The 19072-nt window shown below is 38.9% G+C and overlaps 1 protein-coding gene across 3 annotated transcripts in view; it reads right to left on the minus strand.

The window, feature by feature from the left end:
* LOC125311500 (serine/threonine-protein kinase 32C-like) overlaps nt 1-19072 on the minus strand; it is a 284135-nt gene that overhangs the window by 33009 nt on the left and 232054 nt on the right. For 2 of the 3 annotated variants that reach the window (XM_048269621.1, XM_048269622.1), the window contains exon 11: nt 11113-11180. The exons of the other annotated variant lie outside the window; for it this stretch is intronic. In XM_048269621.1, the coding sequence (XP_048125578.1) occupies nt 11113-11180 (68 nt within the window). The remainder of the gene's footprint in view (nt 1-11112; nt 11181-19072) is intronic. 3 annotated transcript variants of the gene reach the window in all.

Raw genomic sequence — 19072 nt, forward strand, 5'->3', positions numbered from 1 at the left:
AAAAGCATATTTGCTCACTACGATAGCAACTACCTTGGTATTGTCACTGCCAAATGTTAGTCCGTAGATTTGAGTTACATAGATTTGAGTCCTATAATAATGCAAATGAACAAAATAGCTATGTGTTTACATGTTCATAACTTAATAGGAAAGCTGACGTTAGCTTTCAACTCACCAGAATAGCTTCCTTCAAATTAAGAACGTCCTCTTCGAAATCTTCCTTGCTTTTTCAATCACAATGTTTTGTACTTGTGACAGGAATCCTTCATTGCATCTAAGTAACTAATAATCATATGTCATAACTTTAAAATTAGACCATCTCCATCTAGCCTAGTCTCTGTAACCGCGAGCGGCGATTATGGCCCGAGCACCTACGGTTCTGCGACCTTTCGTAGCCTAATCCAACAATACACTTCTGTTCTGACTCACATGTGGCGTGTGAGTGTGTGTGTGAAATGCTCACATCTGATATGGGTGCTATTTTATTTTGCAATATTTATACATTGAAAGCACTTACTCACTTCCTGTTGAGTGTGATGTTTTACACTGACGGTATTCACTAGGTGACCCTAGACCATATGCAAGTATGTGTTGCTGTGGCCTAGAGGATGATGAAGCAGTTGAACATCCATGTCCAAGTGCTATGTCAGAACACAACGCCCATCAAGGCACATTATGGTGCTTGATATGAAAAACGAGAATGATGAAACATTTTTTCTGCCTTAACACCTAAACCAGTGTGGCTCAAATAAGATGTCTGTGTAGCGCTCAATTGTCATGTAGGCTATCTTGCATGTTCTATTAACAACTTTAAAACATTTACAAATCATATGTTAATCACTTAGAAACATATATAAATGTTTTGTTTATAACTAGACTGCATTTCCGGCGGGAACTGCGAAAGTGTGCTTGCCCTGTTCCGATAACCAACGTGAGCAGACAGTGGCATACGCTATGCTGAACCTGGCTTGATCCAGGCATTGTAACAGTGCCTTTCAGTGTTGGAGCAGTGGCAATACCTCAAAAGCTCTAGGAGAGGGCTATTCAATTATTGGCTTGCAGGTTGAATGCGGTTTGTTGGATTTTACCTTTGGGCCTGCCTTCGAATTTAGCTTCTATGACAGATCAAATCAATAAAATAAAATTACAGCAGTGATTGGCTGCAAAAATAAATACGCGTCTTGCGCCTCTCAAACTGGGCTATCAGGTAACCTACAGAGGAATTGAAATTATGAAATATGACCAAGGCATTAAAAAGCTGCTTGTTTGTCAGGATAATTTTTCACTGATTTATTTAAAAAAATATGAGCTATGAGTGTGAATGCTATATATTCCATACCACAAATTATGTTTTACTGGTTTATTTGACAAATAATCTATATAGATTTGCTCTATAAAAGACCTTATGTCTGTTTGGGATTGTTTTGTGAGCCTGGGGTTGTTTTGAGAGCCTATTGATGTAGCCTATCTCCGATGTATCTCAGAATAAAGGAATACTTCATATTACTCTAAACCACCGTCTGTAAATCAACTGTATACTACTGTCTACATTGCACTATATTTTTTGACCTGTCTCTGTATATTTCATCACCTTTCTATACTGTGCCTCACATTGCAACACAGCTCAGATCTTTGGTTGCTATGAAGGCCAATCGTTCTAAATGGATGGTTGCTATGGCCAAAGGCCAGTTCTATCTCTGCCGTTGTCAAGCGGGCATATCGTAGAATTCTGATTAACCTTATCTTATTTGAAACATCTCTATTTTACTTAGCCCACTTCCATACAGTGGGTCCCATTAAGAAGTGGCCACTTCATTCGCGCTTACCGTGATTCACACAGCAGCATTATTAAACTAGAAAAGCATTTCCTGAAGGAAATATAGTGCATGAAAATTCAAAAATATGATGTAAAATATTATACAGAGTAAAAACAAACTATATTGGTTGCTAGGTAGATGAGGTTTAATATAGTTGGAATGACTGAACAGTTAAATAGGTGGATAATTCATATAGTTAAATGATTTACTTGGTAGATAAGGTTTAATATAGTTGGAATGATTGAACGGTTAAATAGGTGGATAATTTAAATGGTTAAATTATTTAGGTAGATAATTGACGATAACTGACAGTTGGAATGGCTCTAATGTTTGCTAGCAGTTATGTTAACTATGTTAACAAAGATAATTATGTTAACCAAGTTACTTAACTTAGCTAATGTTTTAATTTTTAGTAATTATGCTAACTAGCATGTTAGCAATGCTAACATGCTAACTATGTTAACCATGTGACTTAGCTAACCTAGCTAATCATTTTTAGTAGGTATGCTAACTATGCTAACTAGCATGCTAACATGTTAAGTATGCTAACCATGTGACTTAGCTAACTCAGCTAATCATTTTTAACAGTTTTGCTAAAAATGCTAACTAACATGCTAACCCGCTAGCATGCTAACTATGCTAACCACGTTACTTAGCTAACTTAGCTAATCATTTTTAGCAGTTTTGTTAAAAATGCTAACTAACATGCTAACTATGCTAACCACGTTACTTAGCTAACTTAGCTAATCATTTTTAGCAGTTTTGCTTAAAATGCTAACTAGCATGCTAACATGTTAGCATGCTAACTATGCTAACCATGCTAACTAGCTACAGTGGGTAGGAGTCATAGTTGATGACAAGTAACAGTTACAATGGCTGAACAGTTAAAAAGTTCAGTAGTTTAAAGGGTTAAATTGTTTAAAAGTAAAATATTATAGTGAGGACTTTTATTTTGAAACAGTTTTTGGCAGAGGAAGCAGTTGAACAGGATGTGTAGTCTTAATAGGGCCAGTTTGTATGCTTAAAGCCTGAGACTGGCAGTTGGTCCAGGTGGCCTGAACACCTGCCATAGGATTCTAATTGCTTAACGGCTCTATTGTGATGTCATCAGCCCATGTTAAGTCTATGGGGAAATTTTGACTAGTTTTTAATTAATAGTTTAAAAAGTATAAAAGTTACAAAGCTGAAAAATACATAGCACCCATGTCCCAAGTAAGACCTAATGAACATAGTTTGAATGAAGTTTCTACGTTAAACGGTTGAAGCTGCATTAAATGCGTTAGCGGAAGAATAAGAATAAGAAGCCTAGGAAGAACAGTACAGTGCATTTTCATGCACTGTAATAAGAAATTTTGGAAGAACAGTATAGTGCATTTTCATGCACTATAATAATAAGAAGAAGCCTAGGAAGAACAGTACAGTGCATTTTCATGCACTGTAATAAGAAGCCTAGGAAGAACAGTACAGTGCATTTTCATGCACTGTAATAAGAAGCCTAGGAAGAACAGTACAGTGCATTTTCATGCACTGTAATAAGAAATTTTGGAAGAACAGTATAGTGCATTTTCATGCACTATAATAAGAAATTTTGGAAGAACACTATAGTGCATTTTCATGCACTATAATAAGAAGCCTAGGAAGAACAGTACAGTGCATTTTCATGCACTGTAATAAAATAAAATGCCTTGGAATAACAGTACAGTGCACTGTAATTAATCTGTCACCATATACCTATGCCAGGGGCGCAGCTACCAATTTTTTGAGGGGTATGCAACAACAAATTGGTGCACCCCCACCCAAAAAAAACCCCACAAACAACTAAAGTAAAACAAAAGGCCAATAATGTATTAAATATTATTATTTTTTAAGAAATTCTGCCGATTTGAGCTTGAAGTATTGTTAAATGTCGCATTGTCACTTTAAGAGAGTCTAAACGGTTCTCATAACATCCTTTTGCCAGCTGTTGCTCACAAAGCCGGATAAGGCTGATCCAACTCTAGCTTTTGTTTGCGCCACATTGACAGCACAATATTAAGTTATTACAAGGAGTCTTCATTGTTAGGAAATGGAATAATGTAATGAGTTGTTGCTAGTGTGACATTTCTGTTTGCAGTTTGCCATTAAAAGTGCAGTATGAGCATAGTAGCCACCTAGCTATTTGAATGGAATATAGGCTGTTTCAATCGGCATCTGCTTAGCAAACGCTAGTTAGTCTGGTAACATGAATAGCATGAACATGAAACGTGTGCTTCCAAGCACAGACGTCACACTTTAAATCCTACCTGTTGCTTTTCACCATCCACTTATTTAACTACTGTCGCATCCCTTGACATGCCATCTCATTTCTACAACGGAGTATTAGGGCCACACATGAAGGAAAAAAATATTTTTGCCATGACGAGATTAAACTCGACATGTCGACTTTAAAGTCGCCATGTCAACATTAAACTCGACATTTCGAGAATAAAGTTGAAATGTAATATCGACTTTAATCTTGACGTATCGACTTTAATGTCGCCATGTCGACATTAAACTCAACATTTCGAGAAAGTAAATATCATGTCGTTTGGAGAGATTAAACTCAACATTTTGAGAATAAAGTTATTTGGAGAGAAACGACTCGGACGATTGAAAGGGAGGATCTAATGAAACGATGCAACAAGTGCAACAATGATTCAGAGTGTTCGAGTGCAACAATGATTAGACATAGGCCTATATCATGTGGACAAAACATAAAACATATTAACCTCGTTGCTCAGCCAAATACTTTGCTGTTAGGTCCTTATCACGGAGTTACAGGCGATAAATGCGATGGTCAAAAGTAGCCTAAACGTCATAGCGGTTTATTTATTTATTGTAGGCCTATTATTAAAGTGTTGTTCTAAACATTTAGTTGTTGCATCTAAATGTTCAACTTCATGCTTATGCACTAGAGGCATACTAGGCGCTCTCCCCAATCCTAGACTTTCACGTTGCTTGTTTGTAATGGATGCAAAAAAAGCCCATTGCTGAATGTCTAATGGAGGGGACGAATGAAGCTGTCCTCCCGACCACCCCATGTAGGCTAGTAGCCTACTTGCACACATATGCACACAAAGTGCATAAATAAAGTGCATGCACACATATTCTCTCACGGGATCAAAATAGTATGCTTAGGCTATACCTGTGTTTCTAGCCTCCTATAGGCTACGTATTGCAGGTGAGACATGGAAAAGCAGTTTTAGAAAAATTAGTTTTGCCATGTTATCCTATGGAGAGTGACGCCCGTGGGTCATGAAGGGCAGTTATTTGGATGTGCAGTGGCCTTAACCATGTAAAACAGAGTGATATAACATTTTGTATAGAAACATTATATCATTGGATAGGCCCTACATATATTTTTCTAGCTGTTTAGCCTAAACGGCATAGTATTTCCATAACCGCGAGACAGCACTTCACGATGACGGCAATGATGGTTAACAGACAAGACGCAATCTATCTGAATATCTGCAATCTATCTGAAATAACACCTATTTGAAGCCCATTTTTCATGTAACATATTGTGTATTAGTGTAGGCTACATAGCTTAAACTGTGTAGGCTATGTTTAAACCAGTGGTCCCCAAACTACGGCCCGCCACCTCATTTTGGGTGGCCCCCCAAACATGTCCGTGGCATATAGCAACCGGCCCGCACGGTAGTACGACATCATCAAACTATAACCTCCGAAATTTCCCCCATTCATTCTCAGTGCTCAAAGTATTCTAAAAGTGTATCAATGAATTGTTAATAACTAACTAACTTATATTCAAGTAATTTTTCTGGGACTTTCTGGGATAATTATTTTTATTTGTTCAAATGTTGAATGGTGGTCATTTCAGACCACTTCAGCACTTCATAAAATTCTCATAGTTTGAGAACTTTACATTTTCAGAGTTCAGAGTTCACACATTTTTAATGAAATATACTTTTGCGACTACCTGCTAATACTTTTGGAAATGCAAAAGTCTTTTTATTAGTATTATTTCATTTGAGTTACATTTTACACTGATATGGCATGATGGCAATATAAACACAGCTAACAATGGTATTAAATGGCAAAAGCCTATAGATTAAATGTAATGGAATATTCAACTAAGGTAGACTGCTGTTGTTCACAGCACTAAGCTATTTATGGTTACTGATATACTCCGAGTCTCTGGCCCTCTCCTACAGCCAGGCATAGTAAGCTGGCCCTCGGAAGAAAAAGTTTGGGGACCACTGGTTTAAACAGTAGGGCCTATTGCGAGTTTAATGTCAGCATGTCGACTTTAAAGTCGACATGTCGAGATTAAAGTCGACATTAAATTTCAACTTTATTCTCGAAATGTCGAGTTTAATCTCGCCATGGCAAAAATATTTTTTCTCTTCATGTGTGGCCCTAATACTCCGTCGTACATTTCCCCTTTCTTTTTCTATTTTAGCCCCCCGACAGCTTTTTTGCTTTATCCATCTTTTTCCATACACGAAAACTCACTACTCGTACCTGCTCACTCAGCGCTCACGACGCCCCCACTCCCTCTTCTATGTCAAAATTCTATGATAGAATCTTATGAGATAGGGCGCCTACTCTAGCCTGTTAGTCCTCTAAAATGTTATTTAACATTGAGGAAATGCAGAAATGATTTAGAAACGTACAACAGTAGCTACATATAGAATACACCAAATATATTATTATTATTATTATTTTTATTTTTACCATTGCTTTGGCGCCCCCATGGTTCTGCGCCCCTATGCGCCGCATATAGCGCATACCCACTATTTGCGCCACTGGCCTATGCCTACGTTTGCAAAGAAAACATTTTAATTTGATTCACATGAAACGTTACATTTAATGTACATGTTGACAATGAGTAGGCTAGTTCTGGTTGTTGGTGGTGTTATTGCATCCTTTAGTTATGCCTACAATGCAAGTTCCCTCGCGATTGGAAGCTCCTGTAGACAATAGTAGACGCATTTCAAAACATCGCGTTAGGAGTCCTTGCCACTTCTTTTAAGCTGTCACAGACTTAGGTGCTACTTTTAGGGCTAAAGTGCTTTGTGAATTACTGTTAGTAAAAAAAATAGCAGTCCTAAAGTTACAAGTGACGAAGTTACGAGTGCAAGCATCTCGTATCAAATGACCATGGCATTACGCTAAACAACATAAATCCCAATTAGCAACATACATCTCCTCCCTATAGCTAGCCACACAAGAAATTAATGATACTAAATATCTGCCTAGCATGCTTCTCCGCTTAGCATTCTAATAACAGAAGGGGCACATTTATGTTGACCACTACAACATGACTCATTATGTCTGTAACTCTATAAAACACTTACTTTCATAAAGGAAGCACACCATCCAGCACATACACATGGAAACCGATATTTTAGGTACTTGGCCACGAACTCAAACCGTGTCTCTCTGAAGCTCTGTTCTAGAATCTTTGCTCTGAAGGCTGCGTTGCTAGGCAACATCAAATAAATGAAACAAAAAGGTATTAAAAGTGTACGTGTGATTACGAATGGATGTGTGTGGTTTGCAATTAGAATAAACAAGAAATAACATTTCCAATAATTTCCCATGATAAATTACATAATATTTGCACCTTCCTTACTTGTGAAGCTCACACCGTATTTCAAGTACACTAGTGAAATGTAATACAACGTTGCCACCTAGCGTTCAGATGTAGGCTATTTAACATTAACGTGACATTGCTTGCTTATCTTTCGTCAACTCCATGCTTTTAGGAAAACAATCTTTTTATCATAGTTCCCTCTTCAATGAGCGATTACCAGCTCGTTTTTGTAACAGAGATAGCTGTTTATTGTCCCTAGGTTTACAGAAACACCTATTCATATTAATACGTAGCCTATGGAGTGCTGCCGACCACTGCTCATTACGGCCCAGAATGCCTTGCATGTCTTTACAACAAAACAACACAGTAAAGCCTAAATGCCCGTAAACATATGCATTTGCATACTTGTAACATTTTTAATAATACTCTCCCATCATGATATTTAACAATAATTAAAAATTTAATTTGAATACCGTCAATGTCAAAATAACTGTACTACGTCAGCAATAAATAGCTAATGTTCTCCTTACCATTTCAGTTCATAAGTCCATACTATCCCATGGCAGAGCAAGGATTTCATGATTGGGCAAGGTTGCCCGGAGACATAGTGCATACTTGGAAGGCATTGTGATAGATGTACCAGTACAACTGCAAATGTGGAAGGTGATAGTTACCAAATACGGGTGGGTGGTTTGCCAAATGCTGGAAACTTTTGGAATGTTTTCTTTTTTTTTAGCTTATGCACCCTCACATTGGAGTCCCGAGTTCAAATACAAAATTTGGTATCGATATGTGACAGTGTTCCTGAGATATGGACGACTTCCTGTTTTTGAGCTTCGCCGCCGATTTCGTTTGGCTGTGATGGGCAAACGCTTTCGAAAATCTAAAATCCTTCTGGTAACTTTTGTGAGGCTTGGTCCAAGGATAATGTACGTCAAGCTTCGTGGCGTTCGGACCAAATTTGTGACCTGTGAAAATTTAGTTTCGCTTTCTGTTCAATCCAATATGGCGGACGAACGACACGCCCACCTGACGTCATCTTCACGAGCAACTTACACCGGTACTGACCAGACGCTTTAAAGTTGGAACGTTGTCTCTGTCTCAAAGGGCCTAGGCGCTAGAGCTGACAAAAAATTAGAGAGATGGGAAAAATAAAACTAAAGAAGAACAATAAGTGTGCTGCTTTGCATGCACACTTAATTAGTTTATTAACTAATGTATTATAAAAGCTTTAGATATGTTATTGTAAAGTGTTTTTCACCTCATAACAGTAGAAGTGCCTCACATTGTAAATGTATCATTGCTGTCTGGCACATTTCCTAAGTCCCTGTTAAAAAGCCACTTCTCAAGACCTGGATGCCTCTGTGCTAAACAATTACAGTCCCATATCCAATCTATTATTGGCAAAATTATCAACTAACCACCTTCTTAACATCAAATGGGTATTTTGACTACTTTCAATCAGGCTTTTGGGCAAATCACAGCACTGAAACAGCTCTTATTAAGGTAAAATGACCTACCTCTCAATACAGATGCAGGCAAAACATCTGTCCTAGTGCTATTGGACCTTAGTGCAGCATTTCACACTGTTGATCACAACATATTACTACACAGACTAGAACACTGGGTTGGAATTATAGGTATATTGGGTCCAATAATATCTACAATAAAAGAGCTTCTTTGCTGCCATTGGCAACTGTACCTCAACACCAACATCCTTGACCTGTGGTGTTCCCCGGAGTCAACCTTTACATGCTCCAACTTGGACAAATCATCAAAAATAATTTTATTTCCTATCATAGCTATGCTGATGACACCCAAATGCACTTTGTGCTCTGTCGCCAAATGACTATGACCCCCTTGAATCTCTATGTATTGAGATGTTGAACAAAGAAAAAAACAGTATATTTGGTAAAAAAAGGAAAGACTTGCCACAAATCTTGGTGTCATAATTGACATTGATCTAAATCTCAGCAGCCATATGAAAGCAATAACTAAATCAGCTTATTACTACCTCAAAAATATTTCCAATCTTAGAGGTCTGATGTCAAAACATGACTCCAGAAAAACTAATTCATGCATTTATCTCCAGCAGGGTTGATTACGGCAATGGGCTTTTCACAGGCCTTCCTAAAAAGACTATCAAACAGATTCACATGATACAAAATGCAGCAGCTAGGGTTCTCACGAAAACTAAAAACTCCAACCACATTACTCCAATACTTAAGTCCATGCACTGGCTTCCAGTAAGTCACAGAATTAATTTAAAAGCACTACTGTTTGTTTATAAATCCCTAAACGGAACGGGTCCTAATTACGTATCAGACATGCTTCTTCAGTACAAAGCTCCCAGACCTCTCAGGTCTCAGAAACAAAACTTGTTAGTAAAACCCAGTTGCTATGCGGTTCAGCTCTGGAACCGACTTTCGGATGACATAAAAAAGGCCCCAACTGTAGACCGTTTTAAATCTAGACATAAAGGTGCTCTAAGCGATGCCACACATTTTTTAGGCTAAAACATTTTTTGTCACTTACAGCAAACATCACCTCACCATCTGCTAGCTGTCTGTATCCTGAATACACTGTAATAAACTCGATCTCTGTGGACAGCCCAGGCTCCAAAAACGGCAACAAAAAAACAACCTGGGCAAACCTAGCCCATAAAAACATAACAAACTGTTCCAGCAAATCACAGATGAGATGCTCGTTTAGGAGAGTTTTAATTGCACAGGAGGGAGGGGGAGGAAGTAGCGAGCTAGCTCTCTGTTTTGTTTGAATGTCTACAGAAGTGACATTACCCAGCATCGCTTAGATGGAATGGATTGGATTGAATCCACTATCTTGAAATCTCCTGGCTTCTTCTTCTTATAACCTTTTCTTTTTACCTTTTCAAGAATGAATGCAACTCTAACCGCTTACAGCTGCATACAGTACAATCAGGCGCTCCCTAAACTATTCCTACACATCCTATAATTAATCGCTTTTGAACCACACTGCTCAATTCTCTTCAAGACGGTGTCTGCTTCGTCCAACAAACTACGACGAAACAGACGTTTTCCTACCACATCCAATGTAAGTTACAATTAATTTGTATTTTTTCTATTCGAATGGAGTATTTATGTGAAGTATGTTTTTAACGACTCAGCTAGACAAGTAGCCTAAGCAAGCAAGCTGCCATTCTCTTTCAGTCGAACTACTCGGCGTTAACCAATGGGAATACATTCCACAACCACGTGATCGCAACTGAAGTCCTCTCACAGGTCCTGCATAGGTTCTGTTGGCGCAAAAACGGCTCGGCTATAATAAGCCGCCGCGGCCAACCACAATCACTCTTTCATTCTTCACCTCCCCTTGAGTTAAATCAATTGTTTAACTCAAGGGGAGGTGGAAAATGAGTGTAATTCCCAAAATGGTGGAATATCCCTTTAAGCATTAATGCATGTTAGCATTGTTTTCATTAAGGCTGAGTGTCCTGTGAAGCCAACAGTTTACATCATTCTCTGAAAATAATTTCATATCCAAACAAAATTGGTAATACAGGCCCATCTGAAATAATTCTGACTGATTTGATATTGAATTGAGGCCTTGTGAATCAGTGAAGATACCCAGCCCTAAACACAAAGGCAGTTGTTGAGACAAGTTAGGTGGAGTAACATAAAGGATGGAGAGACAAGAATGGCAGAGTCTGACAGCAAGCGATGTCTGAGGTGTTCATACTTCTCCCGATTGAAGATCACAAATTCTTGCTGCACAACTTCAAGGCACTCCTGAAGGTAGTCACTCTCCTGAACAGACAGCAAAAGACAGACGAAGTTAATCTGAGAGAGAGAGAGATGGAGAAGGCCGAAGACAGAGAAAGCAAAATACTCAGCATTGCTAAATAATTCATTTATTGACAATTAAGTACATCTCAATGTCAGGCTGCTGAGTAGGTTGGGACCCAAATGCATGACAAGAGGCTTGAGAATACATCCAAACACAATTTTACTTTCCAGAATCCAGGAAACATGGGCAACATGACAAAAACATAATGACGAACCAAAGACAAAGACAACCATAAGACCTTAAATACACAGGAAGGTAATTAAAGGACACAGACGATAGGGCACTAATCAGACTAATAACTTAACAAGACTCAGGTGAGGGGCGGAGACACGAGACAGGGAACAAAGCCACATGGCAATATAAACAAAGGAACACATGGCACAGGACACAGGAAGTAACAAAGACAACAGGAAGTAAACAAGAGAACACAGCAAACTACAAACTAAGAGTCACAAAAACCAAAACACAAACTCCAAACCGTGACAACATATCCATACAACCAATGCAAACAGTGTTGTGTCACAATACCAACATTTCTGTTTCAAAACTAAGGCACAAATATCTATATAGATATTTCCAATTCCTTTTTTTTGATAGCATACCTTGAAAACATTTTGATGTGACAGATTAGATTATCATCTAGGAATAGATTGTAGGCTTTTACAAGTAATGTGAATACTGCAATTTTTTTTATAGAAGGTTAGTCACACAAGGGTGACGAGAATGTTGGAAAATTAACTCTCTGAAGAATATCAATACATGGAATAGAGTACCAAAGCCATGACATGGTGTTGCCAAGGCATCAATTTCACTGTCACTGTTCACTGACAATCTAACTATAGTGGCAACCATAGCAGTGGATTTTTTAATCTATTTAAACTTTTCTATGAAGTTAGAATATTTTCATCCGTAAAAGAGACCTGCATTTAACTTAATAGCCTGTGTTCAAAATCCTTTAATTCACTGATGTGTCTTGGCTTTATTGAGTCATAACAGCCGTCAGCCTTTGATAAGACGTGAAAAAAAAATCTACTGGGATTTTGTTTATTAGTATTACACCTGACAGGAAATCTGTATTATGCTGAATTGCTTCCTAGTTGGTGAAACATGTTTAAACATGTTAGCTTACATTTAAAAACAACGCATGAGGTATAAATTATGACATATGTCTACATGCAATGCCATTGATGCCACAAGTTTGTTTAGATCCAGTGAAACTTCCGTCATGGAAATGGTAGGTCACACTTTAGTACTCTTTTGTTGTGGAAATGTTCAAAACTGCCCTGCTGAAGTGTTAACAAATCATATATAGAATTTGTAGCCTACCTACCAAAACAGAATGGTTCACATGAAGCTGCAAATAATGCAATTAGTGAACTAGGGTATTTTGCCAGATATGTAAAACCTTATGCAAGAAATCTTGGCTTTCTACTTGACCCTGATTTTAAATTGGAGAAACAGATTAATGCTGTTGTCAAGTCATCTTTTTACCACCTTAGAATCTTAAGTAAAGGCAAAACTATGTTTTCTTTCAAAGACTTTGAGATATTGATTCATGCCTTTATTTCATCCCGCCTGGACTACTGTAACTGTAACTCCCTTTATTATGTTGTCACTCAGTCCACTCTATCCCGACTGCAGCTGCTCACCAAGTCTAGAAAGACACAACATATTTCTCCAGTTTTGAAATCTCTGCAATGGTTACCAGTGAAATTTAGAGCCTGAACTTTTTTCCCTGGGAGGTAAGCGGGCCCCTAAACCAATATATATATATGCCCTGATCAACATAACTGTCAAGCGGGATCAAGGGGCGTGCTCCCCTGGGAGAACATTTTGATAAATAGTCCCTTAAATGATAGATTCTGGTGACTTCTGTGGATATAAATGGACATCATTCAGACATGAGCCATTATTCAGACATCATTCAGACAAGCCTATATTACAGTAGCATCTTTGTGTAGAGCACCAGAGCTCCTGGGACCCTGGGCCTGGTAGGCTTGTTCATTAATCCATCCCTGCTTTTAACTAGTCATTTACCTGAATACTTAGTGCTTGCATAGCATACATAGACTACAGATACTACAGCCATACGAAGAAAGTTCAGTGGGTGGCAATTATAATCCTCCAAAGTAAACTAGGAATTGATTAGTAGCCTAACCATTGACTAAAGGGCATGAACAAGGAGACATTCATTTTTCTACAAAATATGCATAATTTATTTTAAATATTTTTGAAACAGTGCTGAGGCATTTGCAACATTAACCTTTTTGCTGGCAAGGTGCTGTTTTCACACTGACTGCCTGCATCCTCGTCATAAAATCGGACCAGTACATTTAGAATCTTATCCATGCTTTTGTCTGTGGCCTCATCCATGTTAGGTGAAAACAAGTTATTCTTAAGCTTGTCAGACAGATTTCTTTTAAATTCTGTCGAGATGCCGAAAGATGGCCCGCATGCTAAGGGCGAGTTTATCCTCACTAATTTCTGACACAAAGTGATGAGTGGATGAGCGATTGTAAACGACAGATCAAACTCGGCAATGAAGGAGCACAAGCAAATTTTTAAATCAGCCATGCGATCGGTTATTGAGGGTCGGATATCTGCTGTGGCTGTTGCCCCCGGCAAACTTGAGGTGTGTTGAATTGCTAGGACAGCTGCTTAGGGTCTAACTCATGCCGTGGCAGCACTTTATTCCCGCTAGTTCCATATAATATTTTTCTTGCGCACAAAGTGCAAAAACATGCTCCTGGTTGCCGAAGTTTTACACTCCAAAGGGCTTTTCGTCTCTACCCACCTCCTCTATCCAAGACCAGCACCATTTATTCTTTATACCTTTATCGACAAATTTGGTGTGTTCCCTTGGCTTCATGACTCTGGCTACGTTTTGCGTTGCCAGTGTGGGAAACACATTCGTAGTGTATGGGAAACACAAAACAAATTTGCACGTGGAGTGACTGCTGAATTAATCTGATTGGCCAAAACCCAAGACCACCTCCTACCCTATTACCGATTGGCTTAAGTAGGCCTCTCAGATCTTGGGAATTATTTTGCAGACATGTCGGTAGGCCTACGCCGGAAATCCGACGTGGCACCGGAGCGCTATCAGGCCTGTGTAATGGTGTGTGAGTGTGAGGGGGGTGTACCTGTATGTAGGGGGTGAGGGCAATTGACGAGAGATAGAGAGAATATATAGATAAATAAATAAACTAGATGTACCACATAGCGGTACAAAATATGACCGCCGCTCAGTCCTGTACATCCGTTCCGCGAAAATAAATCACACTTCAATTTGTCTCCATATTTTACTCCATCCCCCACTCTTGAAACTTTTGTGTATGCTTGTTTGGCATGCCTGAGTGTGTGTGTGCGGCTGCACAGAAAGTAGCCTACTGGTGCTGAAAAGGTGAATAGATTGTAGAATAGCCAAAGAAGATGTAGCATTGTTATAAAACCTTTAAAATCTCTAAACAATCACAAGTAGGGCAGTTCATCACAGTTCATCCATTGCAACTGGATTGATGAAAGGTCACTTACACCTGTAGGCTACATTGTATTTGGGAAAAGCAAAAGGTATCAGCATAATGTTATTTATTTATTTATGAACAAAAACATCTCTGTCAGTTCCATGCCGTTTTCAACAGCTATCAAAAACAAAGGTAATTTTTGGATGGATGGAGTTTTTGTGAATGTTTCTTCTTCTACATAAGATTTTAGTCATCTTTAGTTCATGTAATACTTTATTGTCAATGCACAAATTAAGTAACAGTAGTCTGAAACGTTATTGTTAATGCACAAATTAAGTAACAGTAGTCTGAAACGAAATGCTGTTTTACATCTAACCAGTGGTGCAAATAACTGACATGTCCAAATGGGCCTTGATGAAATGCGTTGCTAGACTGTTCATACACATTTTAACGGGCCAAAGTTGAAGAGCTGTTGTCCGTTATTGTTAGGTGCAAATATAGGCTGATTCATGTTCCCTTGCATTGTGTAACTGAGGTCCATGGCTAGTCTGGCTTTCACCAGACCAAGCTCAATCTTTTAAGAAATCAAAAAATAAATAGCGGGCAGATCAGGCTGGGTTCACCCAGCCTAGTCCATAGGCACCCGATATTGTTTAATTTTCCGATTGAGATATCCACGCTCTGGCTATTCTAAATGCAAAAATGCATCAGGGAGTTATGACAAAACTGGAACTAACAAACTAGATCCTAATAGAAAGCTGTAAGCCTCCCTAAGCTACAGGTAGGCTTATAAGGTAGGCCTATTTACAACATAAATTGTCAATAGGCTATGCTGGCGACACAAATAAAATCTCCTTTGGAAAACAATGGCTGACACCTTACAGTATCAAGCGGACTTAAACTGCCATATCGTGGCGAAAAGTTGTAATAAAATTCACGCAGCTCCATGAGTCAAGGAAAGCGCGAATGAAGTAGCCACTTCTAAATGGGACCCACTACACAGTAGCTTCAGGTGTGTTGCTAAAGCAGCCATAGTGAAATTAAGGTGTCATTGTTTGGATACTTCACACACACATGCTTTTTAATTTCACAGACTGCAACTACCAAGCTGGAATCAAAGCACATCGATTCCCCTCTCACACCCTGCACGCACTTCAAACAAGTAAAAAGGCGTCTCAGTCTCACGCATGTATAGGCAAAACTGTATCAGACCGGTGTAACGTTGGTAAATCTTCCATTGCACAGAATGATTTTTGTAGCACGTGCAACAAATGACAGTCGAAAGATACAATTACAGTGCTGCTATCAATTTGCTTGGTATAACCACATTTATAGTTTTCTACAAATGCAATCAATCAAATTGGCCTCCATCACTCAACCAACGCTAACGGTAACATTACCTAGGTCCTTATTGATATTAAAAGATTAACGTACCTGCAGTAAAAACCAAGCATGTCCGATAAACATCCGCAGATTTATTTCGGCTTCAAGAAGAAATGGGAATTACATTTCATGTGAACATCGTCCTATCCTTATTAGACGTTCTCTGCGGTAAACTACAGTCCTTGTAGGAAGCGTCCATTGTTTTTCCAACCCACTTTTAACTTCCAACAAAATTACGTCTCACTGCAACGATGCACCATTTAGTGGACAAACGACTACTTATCGCCAATACTGGAAATGCAGCCATGATGATGATGAATATTTATTTTGGCTTTCTTTTAATCCTACTGAATTTGTAATTATGTATCGGCCGTTCTAATACCGATAGTATGTGGGTGCCTGTGTGTGTGTGCATATGTATATGTGTGCACCGCCAGCTACAGGCCAATGAGTGTACAGTCACTAAATGTACACATAACCTAATTTTTTTAGACCCCCCCATGGATGAAATTCTACGAAACTTGCCATACCCCCAGAGAATGCCAGGTCAATCATACACATAAAATTTGGTGCAGTTCTGAACATCTTAACTGAAGATAGGGGCGATTAAAGCAGAATAATATTGCATTTTCATTTTTTACCAGGGGGGTGCAAATCACAAATGAGTGATTATGGGCCAGGTTGATGTGGGCCCTTGAGACCAACATACCATAAAAGATTCTTCATCCTCAGTGCCACGGTTCAGGTAGTTATTTAGGAAAAACTGCTTTTTTTGCGGTTCGGGGGGCCCAGCACAGAGGGGGGTGGCCCCTGGGGACGAAACAAACATTTTCCGTAAAAGTCTAGTGGGGCTACATACCCACCAAATTTCATGTGCCCCGGTGTTTCAGTGTCCCGGGTATCGTTGACCAAAAATTCAGGAAGTAGATGACGGGGAAAAAAAAAAAAAACCCAACAAACCCTGAGGAGGTGTAAGGTTGATTAGGTATGAGGAAGAGAATAACAGTTCAGCATCCTGGTGGCTTGTGGATAAAAACTGTCTCTGTATCTGGTGGTACAGGTCTGCATGCTCTTGTACCTTCTACCAGAGGCAGCAAGTGCGGTTCGAAACCGTAAAAACTAATTTTGTATGACATTAAAAAATTATGTTGATTGCTGTATACATTGATGTATTCCCCATTGCAATAAGCAGGAATGTGTTTTTGCACCCATTCATTTGTTTGTATTGAAATTAACATTCTACTTCCAGGTCATACCTTGAAAGACACCAATGATGGCACAATGAATCATGTGATTTTACCATCATAGTAACGATGGCCACACTGATTTTCTACCTCATTGGAATAAAAAATCATAGTCTACTCTAAACTCTATTTGTTTTTTAAATGGACAAAAATATATTTGAAAGAATTTGTACTGTAATAGACAACAGTATAAGTGAAATATAAGCACAAGGTTGCAAACACCAAATTAAATTGGTGTTAGAGCAGTTACAGTTGTTAGATACAAATCAATGGGCGTAGGTGTAGATGGGGACAATGGTGAATAGTCCCCATCAATATTTTGAGATGACAAAATTGTCCCCACCAATATTTGAATTTTTTAACTCGTTTGTACTATTTCGACTGATTCCAACGGTCAGGACGACAGTAAAAAAAACTCTGTAATTTAATTGGCTGAAACCGAAGGGGGGTTCTCTGACACACACGTGTGAGTGTCAAAGCATAGAATACTTCGCTTTGTGGTGGCACTAGCAGACAAGCGAGCGGGTGAGTTGATGACAAGGTTAGAATAAGTTACCAGGGCTGTCTGCCAATACATACCCCAAAAAAGGCCAGGATAAAACATTTTAATATTGCCTTTGCCCTTCAGCATGTACATTATTGACCCTTTTTGTGCTTTGTAGAACCACAGAAAAAAAGGGGCATACAAAGCTTTTTCATTAGGGCTACGGAGAGTTTTGGTGGCTGCTTAGACAGCTCACATCTCCTGCCTTAAATGGCCGATGGCCAAATTCACACCCCTCTGTTGATTTGCTCATGGAGTACTCTTTATACAGATGTCACATCACAGCACATCATGTGAAACAGCAGAACTTACACTTTCCAATTATATTATTAGTAGTGCTGCCACTAACGACTAATCTTTCGACTAATTTTTCGATTAGTCGACTAATCTAAACGACTATTTTTTTAAAAAAAAAAGTGTTTGTTGTTTTGTTGTGTTAGGGTTAGGGTTTAGTTATAACATTTTTTTTTATAACATTATGTATAAAAAAAAAACACCCATTTAAAATGCTACCTTCAGATCTAATGTCAGGTCTTTGATAGACTTTATTTGTATGCCAGTGTTGCCATGGACATAGACAACTTCTTTGACCTGAGGCCCGGTCATGGCATACTTTGGGGTCATAGGGCCCACCTACATGAACCCACCCCCCATCAAAAAAAACGTTACGCCGGTGCTGGTCCGCGCTGCCCATAGTTTGAGAAACGCTGGACTTTGAAAGGCGACAGGAGTTGAGGACTTTGCAAATGAGCCTAACATCAGCATGTTCAAAACAAGTAGGCTACAGGTACTTTGCGCGTCTTACCACATAGGTTACCTTACCTCACTTTTTCAGTTGGCTTGAACACTAAAAAAATATGCGTCGTGACTTATTGACCATGGGAAATGACGCGCACCTTGATTGTTGATATCACGGGCGGCGGCATGTTTGTTTTAACGTTTTTTTTTGTATGAATGAATTACAGTAATGACACGCCGTTGCGTTGTCAACGTGAGACACTTCACTTCATTTATTTCAATTTCCACAATACTATATTAGTCAGAGTCTGGACTAGCGTAACCTACTAGCTTAGCTCCCCCCACTTAGCTCTGCCTAATAATGAATTGCGCTGAAAGCAGGCAGGCACGCAGCTTTGCATTAACACTTGTGTGCATAGCGGGGTTTAAAACATGACTGCCAAAGTTTAACATCCAAAGACAGTCATTGTACTTTTCAA

Source organism: Alosa alosa, chromosome 18 (assembly GCF_017589495.1).
Source record: "Alosa alosa isolate M-15738 ecotype Scorff River chromosome 18, AALO_Geno_1.1, whole genome shotgun sequence".
Lineage (NCBI taxonomy): Eukaryota > Metazoa > Chordata > Actinopteri > Clupeiformes > Clupeidae > Alosa > Alosa alosa.